At 47.1% G+C, this 14,081-nt stretch overlaps 2 protein-coding genes across 2 annotated transcripts in view; one reads left to right on the forward strand and one right to left on the reverse strand.

The window, feature by feature from the left end:
* CDCA3 (cell division cycle associated 3) overlaps positions 1-630 on the reverse strand; it is a 3,893-nt gene extending 3,263 nt beyond the window's left edge. Inside the window, exon 1 of the mRNA XM_026847249.1 lies at positions 561-630. Coding sequence (XP_026703050.1) covers positions 561-630 — 70 coding nt within the window. The remainder of the gene's footprint in view (positions 1-560) is intronic.
* On the forward strand, positions 61-14,074 carry USP5 (ubiquitin specific peptidase 5). The gene is made up of 20 exons (XM_026842313.1): positions 61-81; positions 1,065-1,190; positions 1,477-1,543; positions 4,382-4,515; positions 4,822-4,967; positions 5,250-5,434; positions 6,018-6,112; positions 6,618-6,811; positions 6,974-7,045; positions 8,320-8,401; positions 8,623-8,748; positions 9,173-9,326; positions 9,741-9,915; positions 11,275-11,363; positions 11,568-11,759; positions 12,311-12,454; positions 12,608-12,753; positions 12,840-12,993; positions 13,570-13,654; positions 13,810-14,074. The coding sequence occupies exons 2-20, from the start codon at positions 1,092-1,094 to the stop codon at positions 13,901-13,903; spliced, it is 2,433 nt and encodes an 810-aa protein (XP_026698114.1). The 5' UTR covers positions 61-81; positions 1,065-1,091; the 3' UTR covers positions 13,904-14,074.
* Positions 14,075-14,081: the final 7 nt, after the last annotated feature.

Raw genomic sequence — 14,081 nt, forward strand, 5'->3', positions numbered from 1 at the left:
GGGCGGGCGGGGGTCCCGCCCTGCCCGGGTCCGAGCTGTCCCTCCGGCCTCTCCGCGTGGCGTGGCCCGGCAGGCACGGGGGTGAGTCGGTGCTGTGTCATTAAGATGGCAGTGGTCCCTTCTCCTGCCGTCTCCACCCCGCCGGCATTCCTGCTCCTCCCTCCCTACCACCGCCTGGCCTAGGCGGACCTGGGGAGGCCCTTGGCGGCCGGAGGGCGAGATCCCCCCCCTCCTTGGCCTCCTCAGGCGCTCGTCCGGGCCGTGCCCCAGCCCACCAGCAGAAATGGGCTGCGGCTGGAAGATAAGGGTCCTTCGAGGAAGCAGCACACGGTAGCCTGGCCCTCTTCCTTTCCCTGAGCCCCGCGGTGACGCCTGTCCGTGCACTCCCTCCTCTGACTGTCCCAGCTGCTTAATGTTGGGAAGCAGGCTGAGAGCTTCTTAGCAGTGTCCCTCTTTTCCAGCCTCTGCGTTTGGCTCCCTCGCCTCTTCGATTTAAAAATGCTGAATGCGTGTGGTGTTTTCCAGGTGCTTGTGGGATGGGGAGGGCTCATTCTGTATACGTTTCAGAGCTACTCGCAAGCTTTTGAACGCAGCAGCAAGAATGAACAGTGGTCTGTCAACCTTCCTCATGTTGTAATTTGGCAAAGTTCCCTATGGTGCTGGGACTTATGTTTTCAGACAGGGCAGGTGGCATGGTTTTGTTAGTAATGATTGCACCATGTTCTGAACGTGTGAACTGTGCATGTTAAGAACCTTTTGTGAGACAAGCTCCTGAGGAAGCTCGGGCTTTCCTGATTTCATAACATCCTGCCATAAATGAACAGGCAAATAGGTTTTCAAATACATCATTTTGACGGGAGTACCTGTTCTTCTGGGACATCCAGACTGGGGTTTACTAGCTTATTTCTGACTAACTACGGAGTGGGTGGCATGTAGGAATGAGCTATAGACGTGATTTAATGAATAATGAATAGTATTCCTAGAGGTAACTCTGTGCCTATCCTAGCAGTTGGAATGGCACTCTTTTCCACCTCCCTTCAGTTTTTATCTCTCCTTACTTCCAGGAGTCAGATGGCGGCTTGTATATCTGCATGAACACGTTCCTGGGCTTTGGGAAGCAATATGTGGAGAAGCACTATCAGAAAACAGGCCAGCGGGTCTACCTGCACCTCAAAAGAACACGTAAACCGGTAAAAATTAAAAATACATACAGTCAAACTTGTTCTGAAATTGAGAGCTGGGATACACGTCTCTATTCAATCAGATACACAGTTTTCTCTCTTCAAATATAATTTATGTTTTTCTTGGTGAATTGAGGTACAGCAGTTCTTCCGCTTTGCTTATGTTGAATTGTTATAAGAGTTGCCAACACTATTTCTGCCTGGCCTCCTTCTGTTTTCACAGCAGCTTAATTTCGATACTTGAGGCTTGCCTGTACCCCTAATTCTATTTCCCTATTTCTTCTCAATGAAATAGAAGGAAGAAGACACCAACTCTAGTGCTGGGGACCCCCCAAGGAAGAAACCAACTCGCCTGGCTATTGGTAAGAAAGCACTTGTGTATTGCATTGTTCTTGTTTCGGACCAGTCCTCTGGAACTTTCTGGCTTTGTGGCATGTCTCTTTTGCTTTTCCTGGGCTAGTTGAAGCTATTATCACCGACCTAATTCAAACTTCATGTTTTCTAGTGTGTCCTGGGTGAGCAGTTTCTGCAAAACACTTGTTGAGGTGGTAGTTTTGTTCTGTGTTCAAAGTTGCATGGTGTTTTCTGTAGATAAATATGTTTTGCATCTTCTCTTAACTCCGTATGCCTGACTCATCTTGGTGTGGATATAACCAGTGTGGGGCTGCTGCTTTATATGGATGCATCCAGTGTGAGGCTGAAGTGAGTTTGAGAAAATGTCTAAGTCTGAGAAAAGTAAGTTTGAAGTTTCTGATAGAGAAACTGTTTTTCTTAAACTTCTCAGATATTGAATTAGTGTTATTTATATAGATGGGGAAGAAGTGGGTAGATGTCTTACTAACATTTTTGTCGTGATAGCTCTTTGAAATACAAAAGTGATATTGGAGGAAATACATGTTAACGTTAAAATATTAAAAACAAGCCCTTTTTTTGAAGAACAGGTCTGGTGTTCCATTATTCTCTTGCACCGAATAAAAAGGCTTTCATGGCAAGCAGTGAAGATGCTGCTTAGTTTGGAGCAGTCTCGGCTAGTAATTTCTGAACCATTATGAGGTTCCATAAAGCAGGGGATAGGAACATTTTTAGCAGTTAGAGGTTCTTGGCTCACGGGAAGCTGGCCACTAGAGGGAAATCCAGAACCTGGACTGTGCACGTCCTGCTTTTTGCTCACATTTTACTTGGCTGTGCCATTGTGTAGCAAACGCCCGTCGATTCCGCTGCTGCCACAAGGCAAACACCAACTATAAGACTTTGAGCTGCTCCCTGTTTTTATGGTGAAGTGAACGAGGTCCCAAAGGTCAGTTCTAGCAAAATTGAGGCTAGAATCTACTTTTATTCAGATAGCCAGTGCTTTTATATATATAATTTAGTCTGCATTATGAGTTATTTTTGCATCCTCAGTTCTACAAAGGCCTGAGACAAGTGTTGTCACTGGGTCAGCAAATAGCTGCCTGTGATAACACCTTAACAGCATGGATGGAACAGGAGAGAATAAAAGAAAGTATTACCTCTATAAGGCAGTGATCTTAAGTCCAGGAGAGATTTTTTTCACCTCTTTCTTAGCTAAACTGTGGTGGTTTAGCTACTCCTGACATGGGAGATTTTTTTAAAGTACGAGAAAGATTTAGGAGCAATATGTTGTTGTCTGCAAAATGTAGCCCTTGATCTCCCCGTACCTCAGCTTCCTTCTCCATGAGAAAAAAGTCTGTAGTGCTTACCTCCCTGCCTGTGTGTGGGTTGAATGACTTTTGGAGTCTGTGGTGGTTAGATACAGCCGTGGAGAGGGAGGCAATATACCTCATGGCAAGCTGTGGGCTATATGTGGGGGAAACAGGGCTAGGAGGGAGACAGGCTGAAAACCCTCTTCCTTGTCTGGATCCTCGAAAGGTTCACATAACCACCTGAGGGGACCTCACCCATCTGTTTTAGCTTGTTTAAGAGTTGAGGAATTGTGTAATACCCTCAGGGATGGTGTATTGCTTTACTCTGTGAAGTGATGACAGCACATCTCTCTGGGATGTGCTGAAGAGGCACGGAAAGGGATTATCTGGGTATGTGGTTTCATGATGCTTGGGACTGTTTTCAGATATTTCTAAGATTACCTGCACCATCTGCATTCATACATAGCAGTTTGTGCTTAGTCTAAAAATCATAGGTATCTGAGGAGAGAGTTGCAGGAGATATCATGGGAACCAGGTATTTTTGTTAGTATTTTAACCGAATGCAGTAATTGAAATGTGTCACATGCAGAATTCTTGAGGCTGAGGTATTAAACAGCGAAAACTTGTATTCCCTTCAGAGATTTGTTGCAGTGACAGATCTCTGTTGCAGAGATCTATTGCAGTCACAGCATGCCATTTTTAAATAAATAAAGGAAATGTAGGTAAAAAACCCCATGGGGGTTACGTCTGCTAGTAAGTAATGGGTCTTCTGCCTGTTTCCTTCTGGGATGTAAGGTGTCAACATTTGGAGAACAGGAAAGGCCAGGGTTTTTCCTGAGTACCTACATAAATCAGAAACTGATCAATCAGTTTCTTGAGTGATCTGACAAAAATACTACTTTTTGGTGAGCATCCATCATGTCTCTTGGCCAGTGACCTGTTTTGTACGGACTCTTGTTTCTGTTGCAACCTCTAGAAGGCATGGCTAGGTGCCTGTGAGAAACGACTAGCACTTTTTCTGTAATTCTGGATGTTCTGGTTCCAGAGGAACTCCTGGATCTCCTTGCTTAAGTTCAGAACTCCAAACTGTCCTTACTGAAAGAGGCAAGAAGAAGCACCTGGCTCCTTAAAGATGCTGGTAGATTAGAGACCTTCACACTGGGTTAGAATATGATCCCTTCATGCGCATCTCCATTCATCGCCTTGGATATACTGTGCAGGATGAACAGCAGTGTTTTATTATGGCTCTGCTCTGGTGACTCTGTCTCCAGAGCAGGTCTCTTCTCTGGTTGTAGTCAGGGTCTGGAGATTCCATTAAGCGTCTAAAAAGAGCTGGGAAAAGCAAACCTGTTGTTGCTTAGGCTTATATTTGCTCCCGTGAAGTCCACACCTCCAGCAGAAACTTTGCGATCTAGAAATAGAAGAAAGATTGTGGATCACTGATCTAGAGCTTTGCCTTATTTCATGTAAGCTATGGGCAGAGAGGCCTCAGAAGCTATTTGGTTTTACCTGTTACCGCAATGTCTTTTCTTTCTGTAGGTGTAGAAGGTGGATTTGACATCACAGAGGAAAAGTTTGAGTATGACGAAGATGTAAAAATAGTCATTTTCCCAGAGCATTTGGATATTCCTCGTGATGGGCTGGAGGGGCTACCAGACATGGTCAGAGACAGGGTATGTTTGGATGAAGGGCTGTGTTTTCTGTTGGTAAGGAGGAAATGCGCCATTACAGGGAAGTAACCACTGGCCTGTAAAAAAGATCCTGCAGAGCTGCAGTAAAGTCTCAGCTTGCAGTAAACAGGGTTGTCCTACACATTTACACGGTGCTTTATATTATGGAGCCCTGGCTTCTGACTGAGGCTCCTGAACGCTGCCCTTGTACAACTGCCTTGCTGATCTGAGCTTAAATGTGGAGTGTTGTGGCACTGGAAGCTTCTGTCCTCATGCCTTTCTTTTTTTTTCCTGCTGTCCTAATTCCAGATTGCCAGTGCAGTCGAGGCCATCCTGACAGCAGATTCAGCCTCACGGAAGCAGGAGGTGCAGGCTTGGGATGGGGAGGTTCGGCGTGTATCCAAACACGCTTTTTCCCTGCACCAACTTCAGAACGATGTCCGCATCCCACCATGGTGAGCATAGTACTGAAACTAGCTGTATCGCTCTGTGTCCCAGACCTGCTCCTATCACCTACTTCTCCTGTCCAGATGAGACTTCCTTCATGAGTCTTGGAGTGTGCCTCGGCATAGTAAATTCAGGGGAAATGGCGAACTAAGGTGTTTCAGGATGCTCAGTGTTCTGAAGTAAAAGAGGAATGAGACTGCTCATATTGTGGTCAGTGGGTAGTAATGGAGAGGGCTTGCAAGGTAGAACCCAAAGGTTTTCACTCTAATTTCTCCATTCCTTGTCAACAGTGGCTGGAAGTGCAGCAAATGTGACATGAGGGAGAACCTGTGGCTGAACATGACCGATGGATCCATCCTCTGTGGTCGGCGCTATTTTGATGGCAGCGGTGGCAACAATCATGCAGTCGAGCATTACCGGGAAACTGGCTACCCACTGGCTGTGAAACTGGGAACAATTACTCCTGATGGAGCTGGTGAGAAGGGGCATCCTCTGAGGGTTATAGATGCCAGGCACTACTCAGGCTGACTGTGGTTTCTGACAAGGGGAGTCAGGGAGGATTTCCAGGCTGTTGTTGCCCATCTTATGGCCTGGAATATTCAGTGTCATCCTGTCGGGAACTTTCCCACCCTGACCTGCTTCTTGTGGCAGGCAAAGATGCAGCTGATAAAACCTTGCTTTCCTCCTCCCCTCCTTTGTAATTTGAAGAGTGTTAGGATAGTTATCCCAGTTGCCATCTTAATTTCAGTGGTGGGATGTTTATCAAAGAATTTTGCATGCAAAACCTGGGTGGAGAGTATGTGACACAGTAACCCACTTTCCTCACTCCAGACATACATGTACTTCTGTACCTTAATCAGTGACAAAATTGTTTGTCTTGTCCCATGTTTTGGAGGCATCTCAGTGTTCTGTCTGTCGTGCTACTCTCCTGAGAAAGGAGAGGAACCCAACTACTCCGTTTGTCAAAACTCCCAGTTCTGAGCACCCTGTTCTTTTCATCCAGCAATGAATGTTAGATCACAGGCCATAATCTCCTTTTCCTCTGTGTTCCTGCATAGATGTCTACTCCTATGATGAGGATGATATGGTGTTGGATCCCAACCTGGCAGAACACCTTGCTCACTTTGGGATTGACATGCTCAAGATGCAGAAGGTAAGGGGAGGTTCTTCTGTAGGCCCAGAGCAGGAGGGAAGGAATTCTGATGTTTCTTAGCTGGGTTCTAGCTTTCCATGGCGATGCAGAACCTTTGCTGTTCAAGAAACCTGTTTTTTTATCAGGCAGGGAGTTGCCTTGTCTGCCTTTCTTCTTCCATTGCCTTTTTTGTCTGTCTTCCCTGTCCCTCAGGTTTCCTTGGGGCTCTGTGTTAGTACTGTGGGAAGGGAGGTGCCCAGGCCATGAGCTTCGCTCCCTAGGTTCAGTGTTAATGTGTGATTTCCATGCCCCTTTAGAGGGGATGGTTCAGATATCTCCCAGGGTTATCATTCTTCCTTCTGTCGCAGGTGTTCAGATATTTGAAACCAATTCTGTATTTTTCTTCTCATTTAATAAAATAGAATGGATTTGACTTCTTATGTTTCTCTATGGCGTTTCCCTTTTCACACCTCTGATGTTCCCTTGAGTCTTCCTTGATGGTTTTTCCTGTTCTTTTCCTCTGCAGACAGACAAGACAATGACAGAACTGGAAATAGATATGAACCAGCGCATTGGGGAGTGGGAGCTCATCCAGGAGTCTGGTGTGCAGCTCAAGCCTCTCTATGGGCCCGGGTACACTGGTATCCGTAACCTGGGCAACAGTTGCTACCTCAATTCAGTGATGCAGGTGCTGTTCAGTATCCCAGACTTCCAGAGAAAGTAAGTGAGCTTAATCACTCCTTTCCATTAGCCTGAGATACCCTGGGATCAGTACAAAGGTCTCCTAGAGCTAGGAGTTTCTGTTACAGTAATTGGACTCAAAACTGTGTCTTTGCTAGATGACCCTGTATGTCCCTTAGATCGCTCTGTTTTCCTGTGCAGGTATGTGGACAAGCTGGAGAAGATATTCCAAAGTGCACCTTCGGACCCCACACAGGACTTCAGCACACAAGTGTACGTAGAGTTTTGGTGAGAGAAGGAAGGCTGAGGCTGCCTGGGTGCGTCCCCTCTGCGCTGCTACAGTGTACTCTGCTGCAGGTTTCTCCCTCAAGCCTCGCCTCTCTGTGTCTGTGTCCATCACCAGAGAGACTGATCCTCAGTGATCAGTAAGGATCTAAGCCAAGAAATTTCAGCTGAATGCCCTAGATGGAGAGGACAGAGTGCACCTCAGTGTTCATGAGAGGCTCTTAAATGTATTATGTGGGGAACGCAGTACCATCTGTTACCACGGGGGGATTTCTGGTAGGCATATTCTATCTGCGTAACAGCAAAACGATGCTTGTTCTCTGCAGTGGAGGGAGATGGCTAAGAGCAAAGAAATGTGTAGATTTAAGCAACTTTATTCTCAGTGGATAATTTACATCTGCTTAAAGAGTCTTCCTGCAAAGAGATACTGTGCGAGCAAGAGGAGAATATACAGAAGAAAGAAGATAAGATTTGGGAGGGTGTTGTGTTTTAAACACATGAATTCTCTGCTACATCTGCTCTGAAACAGCAAAGCAGTACATGGAGTTTTGGGGTGGAGGAATGGAAGGTGGCATTTGTGGAAGGGAGTTCAGTGGTAAGGGAGGATTCTAAATTTGGACAGCCTGGGGTGAGGTGTTCACTGAGGAGGGGATTAAGTTGAGACAGCCGGAAAGATTTTTGCGGGCAAAAGGAAGAATTGGTAGGGTTTGGTTCCAGACAGATGGCAACAGTGATGGGGAAGAGCTGGAGTGAGATGGGAGAGTCTGAGCATAGGAGGAAATTGCTGAACGTTAGTGTTGTCCATTAAGTGCCTCATGCAGTCATTCTTAATCTTTCCTCTGGGAAAATGTGATCAGTCTGCTTACAGCAATGCTATTTCTGGCTCAGACAGTTTCACACTGCCCTATTGTCTCCTGCACAGTCAGCTAGATATGCTGCTACTTTTTGTCAGCCTGCAGCTTAGTCTGGGTGTTATGCAGCTGCTCAGCATCAGCTGCCCTTCGGCAGAGAAAAGGAAGCTGTTCCTTTATGTTCTTCCCACTGTGCAAGCAGTGGTTGAGACTAGTAAGTCTTAGTAATTTTCAAGTCAAGGATGTCTCGTGGGACTGGAAAGCAAACCAACATAAGATGATCTTGGCTGGTGCAGCAGAGAAAGCTGATCTCAGATTGTCAGTCCATGGCAGTGGGTTGATGTGGCTTCTAGAGTATATGGGATTGAAGAAACCATTTTGATGCTAACGGTGACTTCTTCATTGTTCCAGAGCCAAACTGGGCCACGGACTGCTTTCTGGGGAGTATTCAAAGCCAGCTTCTGCAGAGGGGGAACAGCCGCCTGATCAGAAGGTGAGACTTGGACACAGCATCCTCCTGATGTGTGTGTTGCTTGAGGCATTGTGTGTATTACATGGGAACAGACAGAAAACCCTTTCTGAAGAGACATTCTGGGGCTCATTCCAGGGCCCTGTTACCAGAAGAAAAAGCATGGCTGAGGGTAGAGTGCTCCCTGCCGGGGTAGATTCTTGGCAAATGATGACTGCCTTTCTCTTCCGCTTTGTTGTTTGCAGGGTATGCAAAATGGCATTGCTCCACGCATGTTTAAGTCCCTCATTGGAAAGGGGCATCCAGAATTTTCCACTAACCGACAGCAGGATGCCCAGGAATTCTTTCTGCACTTCATCAATATGGTGGAGGTAATGGTTGAGTCAAATCATGGGAAAGCCCAGCTTTGTTGGCCTCCTGCAGCAGGATGTGAGGGGTGGAGGTGAAAAGCTGACAGTGGGAGCAGAGAGGGGGGGAGAACCAGGGGTATGGGCCAGCTAGCACCTGCGGAAGCAGAGGGATAGATGCTCGGGCATGTTTTCAGGCCTGATTGCTTGGAGGAATCTCTTTTGTGAATGGCACAGCAGGAGATGTAAATTGTCATTTTTAGGAGCAGGAATGGCATGGGTTCCTGGGGTACAGAAATTAGCTCTAGTTTACTCTTTGCTGTCTTTTTCCAGTGGACTGGGTACGGAAGTAAATACTCTTTATCCATGTCCTGCGTGGAACCACTGCTACTGCAGATACTTATTTGCCATTCTGATGTTGCATCTGTCCTTCTAATCTCTTCTTCAGAGGAACTGCCGCAGCTCGGAGAACCCTAACGAGGTCTTTCGTTTTCTGGTGGAGGAGAAGCTGAAGTGCCTGGCCACAGAAAAGGTGAAATATACCCAGCGTGTGGACTATATTATGCAGCTGCCTGTGCCCATGGATGCTGCACTCAACAAAGGTCAGTGATCTGCCAAGGCCAGAACAATGGCAAACACTATATTTGAACGTTGTAATTTATTATTACAGAACTCCTTAAATGAGAAAGGGACATCTTCAAGGACTGGCTTTACCACTTCTGAAGCCAGATAGGTCCTTCACCTGCTTTTGTGGGATTGGGCTGATTTCTTCAGAGGTGGTGTAGCACGTTGATGTCCCTCTAGAACCTTTCCCTCCAACACCACAAACTGGGCTGTGATTCAACAGCAAAACAGGACTGCAATAGCAGAACAGTGCTCTGGAAGACACTGTCTAATTTTGGCTCCATTCTTAACGGCGTGTACCTACAGGCCTATTCTGCCCCTGGGTATAGCTTACACCAGTTGCTTTGTAGGTAGCTAGAGGTGGTCCTTGACTCCTCTGCTTTATTCTCTAGATGAACTACTGGAATATGAGGAGAAGAAGCGGCAGGCAGAGGAGGAGAAGCAGCCACTGCCTGAGCTGGTGCGAGCCAAGGTGCCTTTCAGCTCCTGCCTAGAGGCCTATGGAGCTCCAGAGCAGGTGGATGATTTCTGGAGCACAGCCTTGCAGGCCAAGTCTGTGGCTCTCAAGTGAGTGTGTGTGAGTTACCAGCCAGGCTATGACAAACTGGCAATAGCTGCATCTTTGGGGACTTCTTTGAGTTGCTCAGGGAAGAAGTTATTACCGAAGTTTTGTATCCTCCACACCCTGGTCCCCTGGAACATTGAAGCAGAGGGGGAACCAGTCTGCCAGCGCCAAAGTGATTGCCCCCAAGGAATTACAGTGGGCAGAACAGCAGTGCTAGTGAAATCCTTACCATTGGATTTCAGCTGGTGAGGGGCTATGAAAATGCAGTGATATTCCAGAAAGCTAGCAGCTTCTATTCTAAATTCAAAATTTAACTTTAAAATCAGTACTGACAGTATGGCAACACTGGTCTTGCATGGTCTCTAAAATGAAGCATGGTCTTTAAGGGAAGTTTTTAGCCATTAAAGTTTGAACAAGACACTGACTGTAACAGACACATGAGTTATTGTGAAGAGTGCTAACTTAAATGCTCATAACAAAGTTTGAAAAACAGCTTTAATTTGTCTCATTGCCTGCAGCACATGCAACAGTGCAAAGGTGTAGTGAGATTACAAACTTAAGCAGCTTCCTGCTGTGATGCTACTGACTGTTCTTCTGCAATGAAAGAGGAGTCCTAAAGAACTGGAAGTGTTTTTCTAACACATATTCTGTTATTAAGCAATAGCTACTATCAGCAGTCAGTAATGCAATCACACTGAACAGTAACATTTTGCTTTTAAGTGAGTTGTGTTCAAGCACTTTGTAAGAATTAGCATTGAATATATACTGTTGCTTAAATTAATTTTACAAATTACAATTATCCCCCCAATAATAAGTATCTGTCTTATTACTGCTTCTCCCTTCACCAACATTCCCTTCTTGTTTCATAGATTCCAGACACCCTATCTCTCAGATTGTCTGACTAAATAATATTCAGTCAAATTCAGTTAGCTTAAAATTCACTGCTTCTGCTTTGTATCTGCAGCAGTGCTCTTGTGCTTGAAAGCCTGTCAGTTCCTACAGCAGTATCTGTTGGTCTAATAAAAGGTGCTATTTCCACTACATTCCTTAAGGATTAGACTTTTAATTAAATACTAAAATCTGAGGAGGCTTATAAAATGCAGGATTGGAAGATAGAGAACATGTGCTGTTTTTCCTCATCCCCCAAGATTTTGTAAACGCTGCTTTTCATCTCATGTTGACAGAGCATCTGCTTTAGAAATGGTTCTGTGAGCAGCTTTAAGCTCAGCATAGGAGGGCTGCAGCGATTGTGTATTTCCCCTTATGACATGCCTCCACGCTACTCGCTGATTTCTTGAATCAACTAGGTGCCTTCAATCATTGCTGCCGAAGTATTTAGAAGTATTATTTATCTCTTTCAGAACAACACGGTTCGCCTCTTTCCCGGATTATCTGGTGATCCAGATCAAGAAATTCACTTTCGGTCTGGACTGGGTGCCCAAAAAGCTTGGTAAGAAGGATGAGAAGTACCAAACATATAGAGATTGGGAGTCATATATGGGTGTTGTCGTCATTACTGCAAAGAAAAAAATACCCCAAAAGGAGCTGCAGACTGTAGCGTATTGCATCCCCAGGGACTTACCCTTCCAGATCTCCCAACGGAGTCCTTTGTTTCTGCCCCTATGAGGAGGCTGAGCAAGACTGTATCTTGCAGATGTCTCCATTGAAATGCCAGAGGAGCTGGATATCTCTGCACTGCAGGGAACAGGGCTGCAGGATGGAGAAGAAGAAATGCCAGACATCGCACCCCCACTGGTGACACCAGACGAGCCCAAAGGTAGCCTGGGGTTCTATGGCAACGAGGACGACGACTCCTTCTGCTCCCCTCACTTCTCCTCTCCAACATGTTAGTGATTCTCCTCCTCTCTTCCTGATGCCTGCCTCATGTCCTTGCTCTCCCTGTCTTGTGCGCCATGCTAGCCGTTTCCACCTGCTCAGACTTTCCCTGTCCCTCTGTCAGTGAATGTCGGCTGCCTCCCTTGCGTGCCTGTTATGCAAGGGTGTTATGCAAGGGAGTTTGTTGATTCCTGTTCTGTGGAAGATGGGGAGGTGGCATGTCTAGTACATTTAGATCGGACGGAGCTGGGGTTTATACAAAATTTAACTGGTAGAGGTATTTTATTTTCACAGTGGCAGGTTGGGGTTTGGAAGGTAGGGAAGAACCAGTGCTCCTGAGCTCACGAGTTGAATCCTTTTGTCCCCTGGGGTGCCTGTGTGTGAGACTGCACTGCTGAAGAAGAAAGGTAGTGAAGGTTAAGAGCAGCACAGAGACAGAACTTGAGTGAAATGAAGCCAGGGAATGGTGGCTCAGGGGGGCGGGGGCTGTGTGACACTGCACAAAACGGAGCGGGCAGGGCTGGGTGGGAGTGGATGTCTCTAATCTCTGTCCTCCCACAGCACCCATGTTGGATGAGTCAGTGATTATCCAGCTAGTGGAGATGGGCTTTCCCATGGACGCCTGCCGCAAAGCTGTGTATTACACGGGGAACAGCGGGGTGGAGGCTGCCATGAACTGGGTCATGTCACACATGGATGATCCAGGTAGGAGACTGCATGGCCGTGGTGAAGCTTGTTGCATCTGGGCCATTGTACTTCCTGTCCCACTACCACAGTAGGAAACTGAAGTAGTTGGGACCTCCGACCGTATCTCTCTTGGAGAGAGCTAACTGAGCTGTGTTCTGTTTCCTGCTGCAGACTTTGCTAACCCGTTAGTTCTCCCTGGTTCCAGTGGACCAGGGTCAACCATTGCCTGCCCAGACCCTCCTTCAGAAGACAGTGTGGCCACCATTGTCTCCATGGGCTTTTCCCGGGACCAGGCTATGAAAGCGCTTAGAGCCACAGTGAGAGGCGGGGGTGACATCAGAGTGCAGGGGTATTGTCAGGAACAGGGATTCCCAAGTTCACAGTCTTCTCTTCTTCCTTCCAGAACAACAGTCTAGAGCGTGCTGTGGATTGGATCTTTAGTCACATTGATGACCTTGATGCAGAAGCTGCTATGGATATCTCAGAGGGGCGCTCAGCAGCCGAGTCCATCTCTGAATCTGTCCCTGTGGGTCCTAAAGTGCGCGATGGGCCTGGAAGTGAGTTCCAAGCAGTAGGAGTGTGGATTTGGGGGTGCAAACTCAACATAGCTTTGTCCTCCCTGATCCATGCAGTACCACAGGTTTTGGCAGCAGCTGCTGCAGAGCTGGTCTGGTTGTTGAGGTGGAAGCAGGGAGGAAAAGGAGAGGGATGGCAAAGTAGGGTCTGAGAAGCCAGTAGGAGAGAGGCAGAGGAAGTGTCACCAGGTGAAAGATGGGAAGGACTCTGCTGCTTTTTCCCAGTCATGCTGGGGGAGGCTTTTCTGTTCTTCAGGCTCCCATTGAAAAAAACAGGTTCCAGTCTCTGTGCAGAATTGGAGCTGGTGCTGCTGAGCCATTGCGCACCCAGCACCCATCAGCAAACTATAAACAGTTGGAAGAGAGAAGGCGGAGTGGCTGTTACCCTCTCCTGTTCTTCTGCACCAAATCCTTACAGTCACACTTGATGGGGACCTACTTCTAAATTATCATGCAGCAGAGCTTCCTTCAGGGATCATTTTCTAGAGGGGGCCCTGCACAGGGTGTGTTTCAGGGTAAGATGCCTTTCTTTGATCACTCTTCCATTCTCCTCTCAAGAATATCAGCTGTTTGCCTTCATCAGCCACATGGGCACTTCGACTATGTGTGGACACTACGTTTGTCACATCAAGAAAGATGGCAGGTAAGGATTTTTCACAGTGTAAGGAGACTCTGAGGGACAGCTTTGTCACTTTCTTCAGAGGTTTTGGGGGGTCGGGGATGAGAGCAGGCGAGGGGAATCGAGTCATGTCTCAGCCACAGAATGGTGTCCCTGAGCTCCCCTTTTGCCTGTTGCAGGTGGGTGATCTACAACGACCAGAAAGTCTGTGCTTCTGAGAAGCCCCCCAAGGACTTGGGCTACATCTACTTCTATCAGCGGATTCCCAGCTAGAACATCGCTTTGCTGTGTGCGATGGGGGGAGCGCGGGCTGAAGGTGTGGGGGGGAAAGGGGTGGGGACAGTGAGGATGAGAGCGGGATTCATCTCCCCAGCTCCTCTTTCCCCACAGTTCCCTTCATGGCCTCTCGGTGGAGACGGAGCGGGACACACGAGTTCCCTGACGAATGGAC

The sequence above is a fragment of the Athene cunicularia genome, assembly GCF_003259725.1.
Source record: "Athene cunicularia isolate RWA chromosome 1 unlocalized genomic scaffold, athCun1 chr1_part1, whole genome shotgun sequence".
NCBI lineage: Eukaryota > Metazoa > Chordata > Aves > Strigiformes > Strigidae > Athene > Athene cunicularia.